At 46.0% G+C, this 16,080-nt stretch overlaps 1 protein-coding gene across 2 annotated transcripts in view; it reads right to left on the reverse strand.

Annotated features, from left to right (window-relative positions):
• Positions 1-15,735, reverse strand: part of EDEM1 (ER degradation enhancing alpha-mannosidase like protein 1) — a 28,365-nt gene extending 12,630 nt beyond the window's left edge. The window contains exons 1-6 of one of the 2 annotated variants that reach the window (XM_044253111.1): positions 15,109-15,735; positions 8,653-8,725; positions 6,119-6,222; positions 4,675-4,846; positions 3,501-3,684; positions 1,485-1,680 (exon numbers count right to left, since the gene is read on the reverse strand). In XM_044253111.1, the coding sequence (XP_044109046.1) occupies positions 1,485-1,680; positions 3,501-3,684; positions 4,675-4,846; positions 6,119-6,222; positions 8,653-8,725; positions 15,109-15,629 (1,250 nt within the window). In that variant the 5' untranslated portion in view covers positions 15,630-15,735. The remainder of the gene's footprint in view (positions 1-1,484; positions 1,681-3,500; positions 3,685-4,674; positions 4,847-6,118; positions 6,223-8,652; positions 8,726-15,108) is intronic. The other variant, XM_044253112.1, reaches the window with a different exon arrangement.
• Between the last annotated feature and the right edge of the window lie 345 nt (positions 15,736-16,080).

Genomic DNA, 16,080 nt, shown 5'->3' on the forward strand with positions numbered 1-16,080 from the left:
AGGTAAAAGAGAATAAAAGTTCTGAACTTAGCCATTGTAACTGATCAGGGATTTCACTATGTTTTGCGGAAAGCACTTGGACACTCCGGCAATCCTGGTTACTTCTACATTTAAAAAAAAAAAAAAAAAGAAAGGAGTCTCTTCTCTATTAAGGTTCTACACCAGGGGCCTGAAGGAATCCATCAAGATGCTTGGGGATTATAGGTTGGAACTTTAAAAAGCAAAAATGGGGACGCCTGGATGGCTGTCAGTTAAGGGTCTGCCTTTGGCTCAGGTCATGATTCCAGGGTCCTGGGATCCAGCCCCGCACTGGGCTCCTTGCTCAGCTTCTCCCTCTCACTCTGCCGCTCCCCATGCTTGAGCTCTCTCACTCCGTCAAATAAATAAATAAATCTTAAAAATAAAAAAATAAATAAATAAAAAGCAAAAATGACTGAACCCTGCCCAAACGGCCTCTTACTGAAACACAGCACTCACAAAAGGGGTTCCTACAACAGCTAACCTAGAAATGGGTCCAAGAAAATCCCAACAAGCAGAAACTCGGTAGCTACCACCTGCATTAGGTATTTAATATACAAAAGCATACAAAGAAAGACCTAAGGAAGTGAGGGGACATCGGGGTTAGAAGCCACGGTAGCTTTCAATGGCACTTCTCTCCTGCCCTCCTGATTGTCTAATTGGGTAGTAGCAAATTACGCTCTTTTAAACAATGGGGGTGGGGGATGTGTGGTAATTGTCCTTTCTCTCATTAGCTATAAAGACCAATCCAAACAATTCTTTGGCAAGTAAAAGAACCAAAATAAACTCAGTAACGGTCCTGTATTACAGCTCTATCTGCCATTAAAGCCACAGTGAAACACAGGTACATGTCACTCCTCGTGGCAGCCAGTCTCCCCCATGGCCGCCAGAGATCCTGGACTCTGAGCAGTCACAGAGGGCGTGAGCCGTACAGCCCACTCCCACACCGTACCACAGCCTGTGTGTGGGACCTGTAGACCTGGGCAGAAGTGTTGGTTTGTCAATCCACACTTTGGTCATGAAAGCACCCTTTTGGCCTCTCTTTCTAAAATCCCTCTTGTATCAATCACTCGGGGGGAAGCCAGCTGCCATGACCTGCCTACAAAGACGTCCACATGGCAAGCAACTGAAGCCTGCCGACCACCACAGGAGTGAGCCGAGAAGTGGGTCCTCTGGCCCCGACCGAGCCTTGACACGGCTACAGACCCTGCCAATAGCCTGGTGACACCCTTGTGAGACCCTAGGTCCACTCAGCAGCTCCTGGCTTCCCGACCTGCAGAAACTATGGGAGATACTGTTTGTTGTCTTAAGCCATTAAGTGCTGGGGTAATTTGCTATGCCGCAGTAAAGGCTAATACAGCTCTTCACCCCCAAGTATCTGCCCTAGAACTAGGAAGTGGGAAGAGGAGTGCAGACACCACAGGACGCTGTGGATTCAGGCTGAGAACACACCCTACTTGTTTTACCGGGCAAGAGAGGAGACACACCCTCTTCTTAAGTAGTTCTGAATACTCCTGTACGCAGCATTAAACATCTCGAGGTCTTCCTTTTCTCCAAAGAGAATGTAAGATTTCAAGAGGTATTCATAGAAGGAGTCCAGGCCAGCGCCCAAGCCGCTCTGCTTTCCAACCCAGCGGCCCGTCTGAATGTTCACCACATTGCCTGCAAAAACAAACAAAGCCCTTGGGGCCCCAGGTGTCTGGGGACAGCTCCTCCTCCAGGGTGCCCTCAAGTCTGGCCCCACCACTCGACCCGCACCCTGGGCCTTGGCAGAAAAGACGGAATGAACGTCTGGCCCTCACATTATTATCAGTCCCATCAGCGGCAGACAGCCAGGAAATCTTTCTCAATACATGGTGTTTAAACACTGGGAACAAAACTGGGGAAAACACTTGAGGCAAGAGAAAAGTAAATTTGTCATGTTGCCTTTCCAGATTAACAGTGCATTTCAAATGCCAAAGGAGTGCTCAAACCTTTGACTTTGTAATGCCGTTCCTGGCAACTTATCCTTAATGAAAAAAGTGTTTTTTAAGAAAAAGTATCATGTCATTCATCAAGAATTATGAACTGTATATTTATATTATCTGTAAAATAGGGGAGGGGGAGAGAAATAATCCAAGTGTCCAACACTAGAAGAGTTAATTAATGGACTCTATGTAGATTTTAAAGATGGTAGCTATGAAAACAAGGTAACAACTTGAAAAACCTGAACTGCCTAATGTAAGGCAGAATAAAAATGCTTATTTATAAGCTGAAGGTATATAAACATTGCACATGCAGACTGAAAGGACCAATGGGAAATTTAAAAGGTAACAATTTATGGTGATACTGGCAAGCCATTTGGTGGTAGAGTGGCAATTTGAGCAACTTGCTTATTTCTACCATTGCTGCTAAACACAACAAACACATACATACATTTAATAACTTAAGGAATAACCAAAAATCACATTATAGACACCTGGCTGGCTCGGTCAGTAGAGTGTGCAACTGTTGAGCTCAGGGTCACAAGTTCAAGCCACAAGCTGGGCACAGAGTTGACTTAAAAAAAAAAAAAAATTACTTTTAAAATGCAATGATACTCTAGGACAACTAATCAAGGTACTTTTCAACAACAAAAAAAAGTTTTCTGGGGCACCTGGATGGCTCGGTTGGTTAAGCATCTGCCTTTGGCTCAGGTCATGCTCCAGGGGTCCTGGGATGGAGGCCCACTCAGCTCCCTGCTCAACAGGGAGTCTGCTTCTCCCTCTCCTTCTGCCCTTCCCCTTTGCTCATGCTCTTGGCTCTCTCTCTCTCTCTCTCTCAACTGAATAAATTAAAAAAATTTTTTTTTTAATTTTTCTCAGAGTAAGACAATTTAAAATAGTATCTTAAGTGAGCAAAAACCTAGTACTTATTAAAGATGGATGATGAGTACACAGGGATTCATTATTCATTATACTTTCTCCCTACTTCTGCAGATTTGAAATGTTGCATAATAATTTTTAATAACATCCTGACCAAACATTCTCAAGAGGAAAAAAAAATCCCACCTAATATAGTTTTAATCTGGCCTTTCAACCTATTACCACATGCCTAGACTTTTTTAAAGGAAAAAGCCACTCTACCAGTAACTCCAAATGCCTATATTTAGAGCCTTATATTGAAACAATATAATCTGCTTCAGAGGCAATTTTCATAGCATTTCCATTAACAATTATTTTCAAGTGGAACATGCCCAGGGATTCAAATCAGAAGGGAACCCTCAAACAGCAAAAACATTATTCCTTCCCATCAAACATTACAGCCTCACTCTAAGGAGAAAGTCCTACAGAGAAATTGGACAAGGCAGACATGAAGGGCCACTCTCTCTGAGGTGTCCACTGTCAGGTTCAGCGGCACAGCGGCACAGACAGGAGTGGAGAGCGGGGAGAGCCCCAGAGAAGAGGAAAGGAAAGGGGGCCAGATGTACCCAGTTCCCATGGCCTGAGAAGGTGCCACCACACCTAATAATCCCGTATCATTGCTCCGCAGGTTCCAAAGGGCTTTCACAGCACGTCTGGCCACCCACTCAAATGTAGAATCCCCCAGTAGTCGGCTCAGAATCCCAAATTCCACCAGAAGGGAACCAGCGCCTGCTGTACACGTCTCATTATTGCTGTCAGGAGGAACTCCTGTCTTTAGATTCACCTGGGGACAGGAAGAGACAAAGGATTTGAGGCAAGACTTGTGAGGAACCCTCAGGGCTAGAAGGCCAAGTCACAGACACTAGCCTCAACTACTGAACCAAACTTACTGCAGGGTGACTCAGCTCACAGCCTTCCATAACACACCTGAGATAGAAATGGGAGTTAAGCTTCAAAGACACAAGACAATCAGAACACCACAGCCTTCTTTTAATAAGAGCGAGTCTTAGGGGAATGGTTACAATACCATGCACTAACCCGCTTCGTTCCAGCACCAGGCTCTGGCATCAGAAACAAAAGCCAGCTGTGGAATTCCCGTATCAATTTTAAGTGAGGTACTAGGAACCCAACTCTGCTCAGTGAACATAAACAAATCACAGACTGGCAGACAAGGAAGACAGGAAGAAGGTGACAGCCGGTTTCATCACTGAGGCTCTGTGGGCTGGCAACTCTCTGCTGGTTACCTAAAAGGCTGACTCAATTCCCAAGGGAGTTCTGAGCTCAGCAAATCCAGAGCCACAAAGATATAATTGCATTCCAGATCTTGCATTTAAATCAGCAGCTCACTGGCTGGGCTGGGCAGGCTTTTATTTGAAAGATCCATGTGAAGCACTCCCAAGAACATTCGCCAGGATCCAACAGTACACATATGAGGGTCTTCGGGGGAAGGTACTTGAGTCAGAAATAAGACAAATTCCCCATCCTATTTGGTAGCAGAGGATATAAATGGCACATGCAGAAGAACTTCAGAATACTGAGCACAGGAACATAAGTTCCTTAAAGGGAAGAATCAAGTATGTCAGCCTTATGCTTGGCACTCAGTAGGTGCTTGGTAAATGTTGAATGAATTAAAAAAACATACACATCACATTTAGGGACACTCTCAAGGACACAGCTTTCCTCTTTCACATCACTCCCTCCTCCCCCCAAATAACTTAATCAAAAAAGAATTTTAATTCAGGAAGATGCTGGGATGTCCAACTAGTCTACCTACCCGAGGATAGGGGATCCCTGTCTTGGTGTTCTCAAAGGCCGGCAGGAGGCGCACAGCCAGATCATGGGCCATGTGCAGTAATTCGTTATCATAATCCTTAATTGTCATGTCACCAAAGGGCTGCTTGGAGTCAGTTATTATTCTGTGGGCAGAAAGGAGACTTCCTAGGACCCTAAAAGACAGGATGACAAGAACACAAAAACAATACGATCACGCTACTTGTCAACGCATACAATCCAGTTCACACTGAAAGTAGCAGCCTCAAATCCCTTGAACTCACAGCTGCCTGGAATCCGACGGACTAAACTCAATGGCTTCTTGAAGTTCCTTCCAGCCCTGATAAATGACCAATTCTTGAGTAACCACATTACTGAAGGGGGTAGGGGGGAAGAGAACCCTTCACCTGAGGCCACCAAGAATAATCTCACCTAAAGTAATAACCAATGACCAGCAGTTTCAATCATCTCATCAGACGGGAGGGTACTAACCATTCTCAGAATAAGCTTTACCTTTCAGTATTAATAAATGACTCTCGGTTTCTCTCACACGGGGAAAACACTTCACCATATCAGCAACAGGAAAGGGAAAGACAACAAATACTAAGTAGCTTCCCTAGTTCAGGTTGCCAAATAACTGAGAAATTCTCCACTCTGGTGAGGAGGCAAGGTGTGGAAGAGGAGAAAGCGAGGAGGAGGAAAAGACCCGCTCCGAGGCAGAAGGCCACCAGCTCTGGAGCCATGTCCCCACAGAGCCAGGAATCATGCACCACTGCAGTGACCGCAAGCTGACTGTGATGTTTGTCAGCACAAATGTTTTGTGCTTTAATTTCAAATAAATGATACATCTGGAATGGTACGCAATAACACAGTTTTCAAAAAGTCTAAATCGTAAAACAGTCACAATATATCAACCCAGAAAGGCAAGATACAAAACTGAGTACGGAACATATGCCCAATACCTCGGTGGGGAATGGTGGGGAGAGGGGCGGTGGACAGACAAGACGGCGGGTGGTGGGGTGGGTGGACAGAAGAGAGAGTGGCACACGAGGGGGAAATACCCCAAATGATAAGCAGTGGTCTTCTGTGGGTGGTAGGTAAGATGGGAAACTCTCACTTCCTTCAGAAATGTGTAGGGGTTTTCCTAGGACACAGGAAGGAAATGAGACCAGACACCAAGTGACAGTGAAAATCTGCCTTAAAAAAGGACACCCGTCTCCCACCTCATTAAAACTTGAGTCTTTTTTTTCAGCCCCCAATGTAGTTACTTTGAAATGTCCATTGTCCCACTTTTAATAAAGCCCAAAAGGGAGAGGAAAATGGACACAGCACCCATAAGGTCCCCCATGGACTCTCTACCTGGCTCTCACAGCGGGGAAAACCTCACAGGAATTTTGCTGCTCACACACACAAAAGAAGCCTTCAATCCATTTCATGTACTATTTTACCTGATTGTGGCCTCAAAGACTTGGACGGTGGAATCTTTGTCAAATGAAACTGTGTCGATCACTAACTTGACTGCTTTCTGGAACTCGGATGAATTTCCCATTATCTTCAAAAAGAGGAACACAAACCATTACAACAGCTTGAAATGACACGGAGGGACCACTTATCTAAATGTCTGTACACGGTTTTGCCACCCTTGGGAGGAGCGAAAACACAAAAGTTAGAAAAGCACAGTTATCTCTTAGAATATATTCCAGGACAGATGGCAAGCCCATTTCCTGCAACTCAAGACTCCTATCTCCAAATAGTCAAACTGTGAAATATTCCTCATGAATCATTAGTATCCCTCACCTTCCCACTAGACTCTCCCTCAAACTTCAGTCTGATCTGATTTAGGATGCAAGGCACTGGAGTTCCTAAAACTCTTGAAAAGAGTAAAAATAAATCCAAAAACCGAAGAAACAAAAATATAACTTCCCCTATGCTCCCCAAATAAACCGACAGCTTGGGTGCTTGGCTCCCAGAAGACCAAAACATCTGGAAAACCACTTGTTGCTGGTTATCCAGATGTCTAAACACTTTGAGAAATAGTAGCATGATCTCTTGAAGTGCAGCATAAAACCAGTGGCATTCAAAACAAATAAAACATACAAATAATCAGCTCCATGTCCTTTTTAAAGACTGATCTAAAATTACGATTCCTATTTTGGGTACATAAATATGATCTCATACTAAGCCGCTCTCTCCAATATGAAGTGCAAATTGGGAACAAAATTTTACAGATTAACTGAACCAGAATGCTTTCATTCTGTTCAAAAATTTAGGACGATCCAGGGACTTTAAGGACATCATAATGATATACACAAAGGAAAAGCAAATAATTTCAAGCAGACACTATTTCTTTCAAGTGTGCCTTATTTCTTAGTATTTCTTGGTCTGGACCATAATTTCATCCCTCTCTTCATTGTTATTTTGCCATAAACATGCAGAGCAACTACAGATGCTTCTTTCCTGGCCTTTACTTCTTTCTTTTTAAAAGATTATGCAATAGTGCTACATGTTGCTGCCAATGGTCAGGGGACTGCTATCTTCTGAATGTTTCCACAGCACATCTGTTAGAGCCTGTTTAAAATGTTAGCAAAAGAACAAGAAAACCTCAACTGAGGTAACACCTGAAAAATAAGCCTGAAGTGCTAGCACACTGAAGACCGGATATTCTACAATGAAAACCACAAAAAATGGCTTTCCTTACAGATGCTCACCAGCAACAATATCTGTTAGCAGCTGCAGAGGCTGATATGATCTCAGATCAAGTGGAGGATGGTCAAGGAAGCCAGCAATTTTCAATTACATATTCTAATTTCCCACTGTAGTCAACAGAGCTACAGACAGAGCAAGCAGGCTGTGAAATCATTCGCTCAGGCTTAAGAAAACCTGGACTGAACAAAAGAGTTAAACCGGTTTCTTTATTGCAGGACTTCTCAGAGCCTTTAAAATGCTGCTGTACATTGTAGCTCTCCAATAATGGGAGAGGCATACAGAACTTCATTTGGGAATAGAATTCTTCTTTTAGGGGATATACCCTTGGAAATGTTGTTGGGAAGTGCTGAATTTGTAGAAATTCATTTTCTGAACACATATTTGCACTCCTACTATACATCAGACACTATTAGGTGGAGAGTGCAGGAAATAATAGAGATGAGGTCTCTGTACTTAATGAGCATGGCAGAGGGATAAAGACATAATGAGGGCCAGAAAGAGAGGTCAGGGATGAGAGGTACTCCTTCATAATGTATAGGAGTTCCAGAAGACTGTTTAAGCAACACGTATAAGGCTGAGTCAGCCTTCGGGATCTTCAACAAGTTAACTCTAATTAGGCTGAGCAGACTTGCCTGGGCACATTGTGCTCGCCGATGACAAATGACTGAAGTGGAGCAGCAAGAACTACAGAAAGAGCAACTGGGCCACTAAAACACTGTGCAAACACGGGCTGGCCAAATGAAAGCCCAGAGGCCGCGCAGACCTGGGCCAAGAGCACATAGGGAGGTCAGTCGCTCAAGCTCCTTCCAAGGCCTCGTGAATCTTCCGCCAGCAAACTCCGGGGCAGCTCTAAAACGGACTTAGCTAGCACTACCCACTTACAACCCCTGACAGCTCTAAACTCTTCTCAGGGAAGTTAAAACAGACAGAGCTTGTCTTTTACTTCTCAGATCTTAACTACAGTGGCTGTCAACTTGAATGGAATGCTCTACTGATTCCTTTATGGAATAAATTAGTGGGAAACTGGGCTCCCCCCCAAAAATCATACTTTCTTCTCCACTTTTTTTAGGGGAATCACATCTCCACTCCTTTGACCCTGAATGCCTTTCTCGCGCTCACCATTAAGGTCATTAAAATAAACAATGGCTATCAAAGTTATGAATACATTTTGAGTACCAGGTTTCCTGGAATCCCCATCCCTGGTGGGAACTAGAGATAATCAACTCCAAAATGTCTTAATTAGTGAGAAAAAAAAAAAATAAGGCTAAAGACTTACTGCAAGTGTATCCAGTGCATCCACAAGAGTCAATGAGTAATTCCCCAGGACATCATTGATGTTCAGATTTGAACTGAAAAAGAAATACAATTAAAGAAAGGTGCTTTATTTCAAATGAGAAAAGGGACAATAAAATTAAACACCCATCAGAAACTAAAACTTTTGGACTCTTACTGATTCAGGGACAATTATATGTGGGTGAGTATGGCAGTGGTCCTTCTATCTCCCAAGTGACCATTTCTAGAGCATCTGCAAACAGACTCAAGTCACACAGCAACAGAGACACACTGATGATGCTACTGTGGGAAGAACATGCAACAGGAAGTCGGGAGATGGTGAACCAGAGTCATGTGCCCTCCCTGACATACCGTTTTATCACCACAAGTCACCTCCCTGGCCAGTTTCAAAGAGATCTTATTTCAAAATTATTAGGAATGAAAAAAGAAAAACCCTGTCATGTGACCTGCCCACGACCCTTTATTTTATTTTATTTATTTTTTTTTAAAGATTTTATTTATTTATTTGACAGAGAGAGATCACAGTAGACAGAGAGGCAGGCAGAGAGAGAGAGAGAGGGAAGCAGGCTCCCTGCTCAGCAGGGAGCGGGACTCGATCCCAGGACCCTGAGATCATGACCTGAGCCGAAGGCAGTGGCTTAACCCACTGAGCCACCCAGGTGCCCCGACCCTTTATTTTATTTTTTAAGATTTTACTTATTTATTTGTTTGAGAGAGCGTGCACAAGCAGGGGGTAGGGTGAGAGGGAGAAGCAGGCTCCCCACTAAGCAGGACTCGATCTCAGGACCCTGAGATCATGACCAGAGCCAAAGGCAGACACTTAACCGACTGAGCCACCCAGATGCACTCCCCTACCCCGACACTTTAATACAGAAACCAGCTCCTCCAGCAGGCTCCACACAAAAAGAACCAAATACCTTCCATGATAGCCTGATTACCACTCCCCTGTGCTTTGGCTGGGAGAGTATATTAACCTCTTGATCTCATTTTCTCATTCACATCTCAATCCAAGAATCCCCATAGCCTCCACCAACTCTGAGGAGCTGAGCCAAGACAGGACTTCTCTGTGCTGGAGCACACACACATTTCTGCCCACAACTCCTGCCCCCACAGTCCACACCGATTCCCCTTTCTGAAGCAATCTTAAGCCACCAACTTCAGGCCTGCAGTGAGGGTAAAGCTCCCCAGTCACTCGGACAGCTCCTCATAATGCTAAAAAACAATGACGAGGATGAGAAATAGGTCGGGGAAGGGTGGGGATGGAGACATCATGCAGCTTGACAAATCCCCGGGACTTCAGTTATTCCACTGTCTCATTCCCACAAGGCCAGGAAGGAAATGGCAAAAGCCTGAAAAGATGTAAGTAAGGAAAGAAATAGGACACCTGTTTACTTTTATTGAAGACCAAAGTGAAAAGCCCTAGCTCTATCTTCAACAGCAGATTTGCTGAAATTATGGCACCTCCCAGCACAGTCCCAGACCACGGTAGCTAATTCTTGAATCACTCGAATAGGACCTGGTCTCCCTCCCTCTGTTCCGGATGGCCTGCTCTGCTCTCTGAAAGTGCACCCTCCCATGTGCCTGGGCCTGGTGAACCGAGGGCCACACGTCACAGCGGATCTTACACGAGCCTTCCTGTTGCTTTGTTGTGTGCTATGTTACCCCACTGAATCTAGGGTAAAGAACTCAGAGCTAAGGTAGATACATTGTTTGAAACAAGCTACAGAGAAGGGGCTATCTGGGAACCCGGATTATCTCGCTCCTCACGAGCCATCAGGCCAGCACACTGCATGGCTGAAAACTGCACCGGCTTCTTCTATGTGTAGATTCTTCCTAAATGAAGTTATATAATTGCAAAAGGTCCTCTAAAGAGGAGAGCTGGGGGTTAAAATAAGCACTGCAAGAGCAGTGCCAGCCAGAAAGGATACAGGAAATGCCAAAAGTTGGAGAAGGTCAGAGTAGACAGGGAGCTCCTCCTGCTCAATTCTGCCAACTCTAGAATATTGTTGGGTTTAAATATTTAACTGCTTTGCTCTGCGGCTCAGAAACAATGAGTGGTTCCCACGACCCACCTCATTAGAAAGTGGCTCTCTCACCACTTAGCATCCAAGCTGAACGATGTGTAAAATACCCCAACTGCCCTCTCCTGAGCTGTACCCTCGTCTGGGCCAAGGTCACCCTCTCCATCTGCACAGGCCAATGGAAGGTAGTATGACTTTTGATCGCTGTACTCCTTCACATGATGTATAGTACTTTTCCTGCAGGCTATAACTAAAAAGGACCCAATTTTACAATACCTCTCGATACAGTGTCCAAGCAGTCACTCACAATGAACAGTTACAAGCAATGCTACGGTTAAAAAAAAAAAAATTTTTTTTGGAATAAGTGGGTGGGGTCCTTCTCTCCACTTAAGACAAATCCCCTGAAAAATCTAAGGTGTGCATTAAAGCACTTTTAATTATTTTCTACCAAGTAATTGCTATACAGTCTTTCAAAATGTACCAAAATAGAAAGAAGAAAAAAAAGAGGGGTGTGAAGAGAAATGCAGATTCCATAAAACCCTCTTGGCCTAACAGCACCATTATACTGTGATTCCATTTATGCCAGCCCACAATGCTGGTGTACGACTGTGGCCTTGTTCTCTGGAGATATTTTTTTTTTTTTTTAGTATATGTGCTGCCGAAGCGAGCACTCTGGAGATACTCTTGATCGATGGCTAGCCTGACTTATCTAAGTGCCTCAAGCCAAGAACTCAATCTTTCAGTATAAGGCTAGGCCCACAAGTACACATCTTTCCACATCACCAGCTGGCAGTACTACAATGACCCAGAATTAAACTCTCCACTTAATATTACCATGTGTGACTGTTTGTGACATTCACCCCAGTGTGCATTTGTAAGGTTCGTATCACTCCAAAACAGAGCTGGAAGAAACTACAACCTTTGACAGGCAATTTTTTCTTATGTAACTAAGAAAATCAAACATATGGTTTAAAAAAAAAAAAAAAAAAAAGTCTCCCACATATACTTAACCTGTACCAGCTGTTCAGACCTAGTGCTGGGTAGGCACAGAGGTAATATAAGAAACGGTCTCTGTGTCGAGAGATTGATAATCTGGGGAGACACGACAAAGGGAAAGGAAGGTGAATACATAAGAGCACTCAGTTCTCAAGTGATGTTGAAATGTGGAACAGCAGCCCGAAGAACCAAAGAAAGGAACTGAAAGGAGAACCAAGTAAAGCGAGAAAATTCGTCTTCAAAAGTTCAATGGCATCATAGAAAATGACTTAGGTCTGACTCCGAAGTGGGACAGTAGTTTAGAAAGAATGCACAGGAAGCCATCTTATGCTGGGGTGCCTAGGAATGGGTCAGTTTGGGGGCCAATATCAGTTGGGGTTGTGCACAGATTTGCTTTTTTACTTCAACAGCAATATTGCTGGGGAGGAAGCAAAGAAGGATCACGTGCCCAAGGCCTGAACTACTGTTAGCATTCACAAGATTACAAAAAATAGAATATCCAAATTTATTTGAAGAAACTTGGACCTTCCAACCCAAACTGGAGATATGAGAGTAACTGACTTTGCAAAGTAATCTATAACTGGGCCAAAAGATTTGCTATTTTAAAGTGTTCAGGTTTCACTGACTTCACCGTAACTCCTCACACTACCTACAGTCAAAGAAGACAGGCAAGACAACCCTCAAGCACATGTGACTAAAAAGAAAAGAGACACAGGTAGAACACCCATGGTTTGTTTCTGTACTTCCTACATAATATTCTAACGGTTATGTCTCTATATTTTAAATATATCATTAGAATAAACTTGACAACTATCATTAGAATACATTTGATTTTTTTTAAATCTGAAAAATCTGGGGGCACTTGGTGGCTCAGTCAGTTAAGCGTCTGTCTGCCTTCAGCTCAGGTCATGATCTCGGGGTCATGAGATGGAACCCACGTCAGGCACCCTACTCAGCTCCTTCTCTTTCTGTGCTCTCTCACTCTTGCTCCCCCTTAAGTAAATAAAATCTTTACCCACCCCCAAAAATTAAAAAACTAAATAAAATAAAACGAGAAGTTTTTACTGCAAGTGATCTATCTTGGGGATGTAAACGTTATCGTATTGTTTCAGAGCCAGAATGAGAAAGCTCTGGTTCTAAACTTTTCCTTGAAAATACTGGTCTGAAAGGAGTTAAGCTAAAGAAAGAAAGGAGAGTAAAAAAAATTAACCTTTCCACTCTTTTGGAAGCAGCCAGTGTGAGGGTCTACTCAGGGTCACCATAACCCGAGAGTTCTTTCACCTCCTCAAAGACATCAAAGGTTTATCAACTGAAAAGTTTATTAACCTCTGGGCACAACCCCTCCCAAATGCCACCCCTTAGTAGTTCAAACTCCCATCTTTCCAACAGCCATTCAGCTGTCTCAAAGCGAGCTGACCTTAGTTTACCCACACTGCCACTGTACAATCAAACCAAGACACTCCTCAGCACACTTCATCCTGAAACAAAAGCCTATGCCACCCGGAACTACCACAGAGACCAGCAAGTTAATCAACTGCCACGTCACCTTGCTGGAGAGGGGCTCCAACTCTCCAAAGGGTTTCTACGGTTCCTTAAGAAAAGCATCAATATGTCATCAAGTCACTCTCCTGACCATGATATTCCCAACTGAAAGCGTTATCACAAGTCCTCATTAAACTGTTTTCCTTAGGTCCACACCATAAAAGGAAATCTGAGGAAAAAGTCTGTGAGAGAGAATAAGGGCACTTACTCAAAGTATCCTCTCCCGCCTTGTAATACCATGAGCATTAGGGGAAAAATACAAGTAAGATCCAAAATATGTACACACACTTTGGTTTCAACTATGTAAAATATGTGTAGGCATATGGGTGGGAGCTGACAGGAAAAATAAATTAAAAATAACTGTCTGACAGGGTTTTAGGCTTTTTTATTTTTTCAAATTTTAATCTTTTTTTTTCCCTCCAACAACCAACAACAAAAAATGAGATCCAAAGAAAATACATAGGTATAAATTCTGGTACATTTAAGGACTAACAATTAACTCATTAATTTCCTAATATCTGGAAAGGCCCCAGTAATTCTGATAAAAAATTAATAAAAATTTTTCTCAAAAAAAAAAAAACAACAACAAAACAAAACTGAGCAAGTGCTTATATGCATAAAGCCCGATAAGGTGACACAAGAAAAGTAACTAATCAGATTCCTACAATCTTTGAAAGGCCCAGTCCTTTGAAATAGCTTGGACTGTGCCCCTCGCTTCACTAAAACTGATGCTCCTCAAATTGTCAGCTAAGATATGACTTTGTAGATAACCGAACCATTTTTTAAAATTCTTCAAGCCCCTTTAGTATATGGGCTTCCTTTTCAGAATTTAAGGACTGGACTCTTCCTTTTACCAGGTGAAGGAAGATACATCCCCCTAAAAGTCCAAAGGCACCCACAGAATGTGGGGTCAAGGCAATGGGCAGCCCAATTCCTCCACTCCCACCACCCAGAGGCAGGTAGTCACCTATCTGGTCTAACAGGATCCATGGCAAAGCACACCCATTCCCTCCAGCTGGAAGGTCCTCAGCTGGGTATGCTGTCCTCTTGGACTCTGATGTTAACAGGGGTGACCCTGGAAGCTTGACCTCCAAAGGCTGGTGGGAGGGGAGGACTGGCTGACCTTACTGGACAGTCCAACCACCAGAGTGGAGGAATTTATGGAACAGATAATGGTGACAAGCAATGCAGTGGCCAAAGAATCAAACCCTGAGTATCAAGACCCCAAATCTGAGCTAGATAGCCTCTGTCTCTCAATCTCCACCCCCCGCCCCCCTTTCCTGTAAATTCCCTCAGCCTATGTAGCAGCCCCTGTAAATGAAGGTCAAAGGTTGTAACCCTGCTCTGCCTCCCGATCACTGGCTGGCTTTGGAGAAGTCCTTTCCTGGAACCAACTCCTGAATTTTTATATGGGGATGGGTGGAAGGGAGATGGAAGGCTTGTTTTGAAAGCTGCGTTTAAAAGGGATTTCGTTTTGATTATATACATGTTCATCTGGAGAAGGGGTTGTGGAAGATGAGAATCTAAAGCCTCCGAAGCTAACCCTTGTTACTGCTACCGTCCCTTCCGGTCTCTGAGCCTCAGTTTCCCCATCTGTAAAAGAGACTGCGTTGGACAGCTATCCTGTAACTCAGAAATCCCGAGAGAATCAAGAAAGAGGACAGCACCGGCCCACCCACACCCCCCGCCCAAGCCCAGGGGGACCCCCCGGGAAGAGTGTCGGGCCAAAGCACTGAGCGGGAGGGTGTGGCTCCAGGCCCCCAAATGCCTTGACATCCCTTGGGGGACCCGGAGGTCAGAAGGTTGCACCCTGACCGGGAGGACGGACGGAAGCGCGTGGGGCGCGCGGCCCGGGCGTCGGGCCAGCGCCTACTACTCACGGGTCCCCGCGGTCAGGCCCTCGGCCGCGGCAGTGGATGGGGTTGAGCTCGTCCTGGGGAAAGGCGTGCGCCATGTAGTTGTCGTAGCCGAAGACGAACATGCCCCGCGCCAGGTCGCGCATCTGGGCGCGCAGCTGCGGCGGGAAGGCGCCGCTGTAGCGCTTCTCGTACTCGTCCCGGCCGCGGCCCCGGCCGCCCAGCACGTAGCCCCAGTGGGCCGGCCCGCACACTCCCGGCTCCGGCCGCCGCGGGGCCCGCCGCCGTCCCGCCGTCGTCGCCCCAGAGACGGGCGGCTGCAGCCACGACGGCCGCGACGGCCCCCCGGGCGGCCCGGGCCGGCCGGCGGGCCCCAAGGCTGGAGACTCGGGGCCGTCGGGGGCCCTCAGGCGCTGGAAGCCGAAGCTGAGTGGAAAACGCTGGTAGAAGCCCATGCTGGGCCCCAGCCCGAAGACGAGCCACAGCACTCCATGGAGGCCAAGCCGGAGGAGCACCAGCCCCAGGACGAGCGCTCGCCATTGCATGGTCGCGCGGGCGCCGCGGGCATTATTTTAAAGCGCGGGGGACCTCCCCCGCGGACCACCGCACCCCGCACCCGCCCTGTAGCCCCGCTCACTTCCCCTTTAAGGAACTCCCCCGTGACGCACCAGGAACCAGCCCATTGTCCCCCACCCCCAGTCCCTCGGGCCGCCGTGCCAGGCCCCGCGTTCGCCCGCCCAGTCGCCCGGGATTGGCCCCGGACCTGCCCAACCTCGTGGGGGCGCGGCCGGGGACTCCCTCCCGCGCCATAGGCCGCCCGGACTTCCGCAGCGCCGCGAGGCCCCGCCCCATCCCCCGCCCCGCCCTCGGGGCCCCGCCCCATCCCCTCGCCCCGCCCCCTGGGCGGTCGGAGTCCAGATGGGCTGGCGTGGCAAGTAAGGGCCGCTCGGGCTACTGGCGAGGAAACTTCCAGCCAATGGGAGCGCGGCACGGGAG

Source organism: Neovison vison, chromosome 6 (genome assembly GCF_020171115.1).
Source record: "Neovison vison isolate M4711 chromosome 6, ASM_NN_V1, whole genome shotgun sequence".
In the NCBI taxonomy this organism is placed as follows: Eukaryota; Metazoa; Chordata; class Mammalia; order Carnivora; family Mustelidae; genus Neogale; species Neogale vison.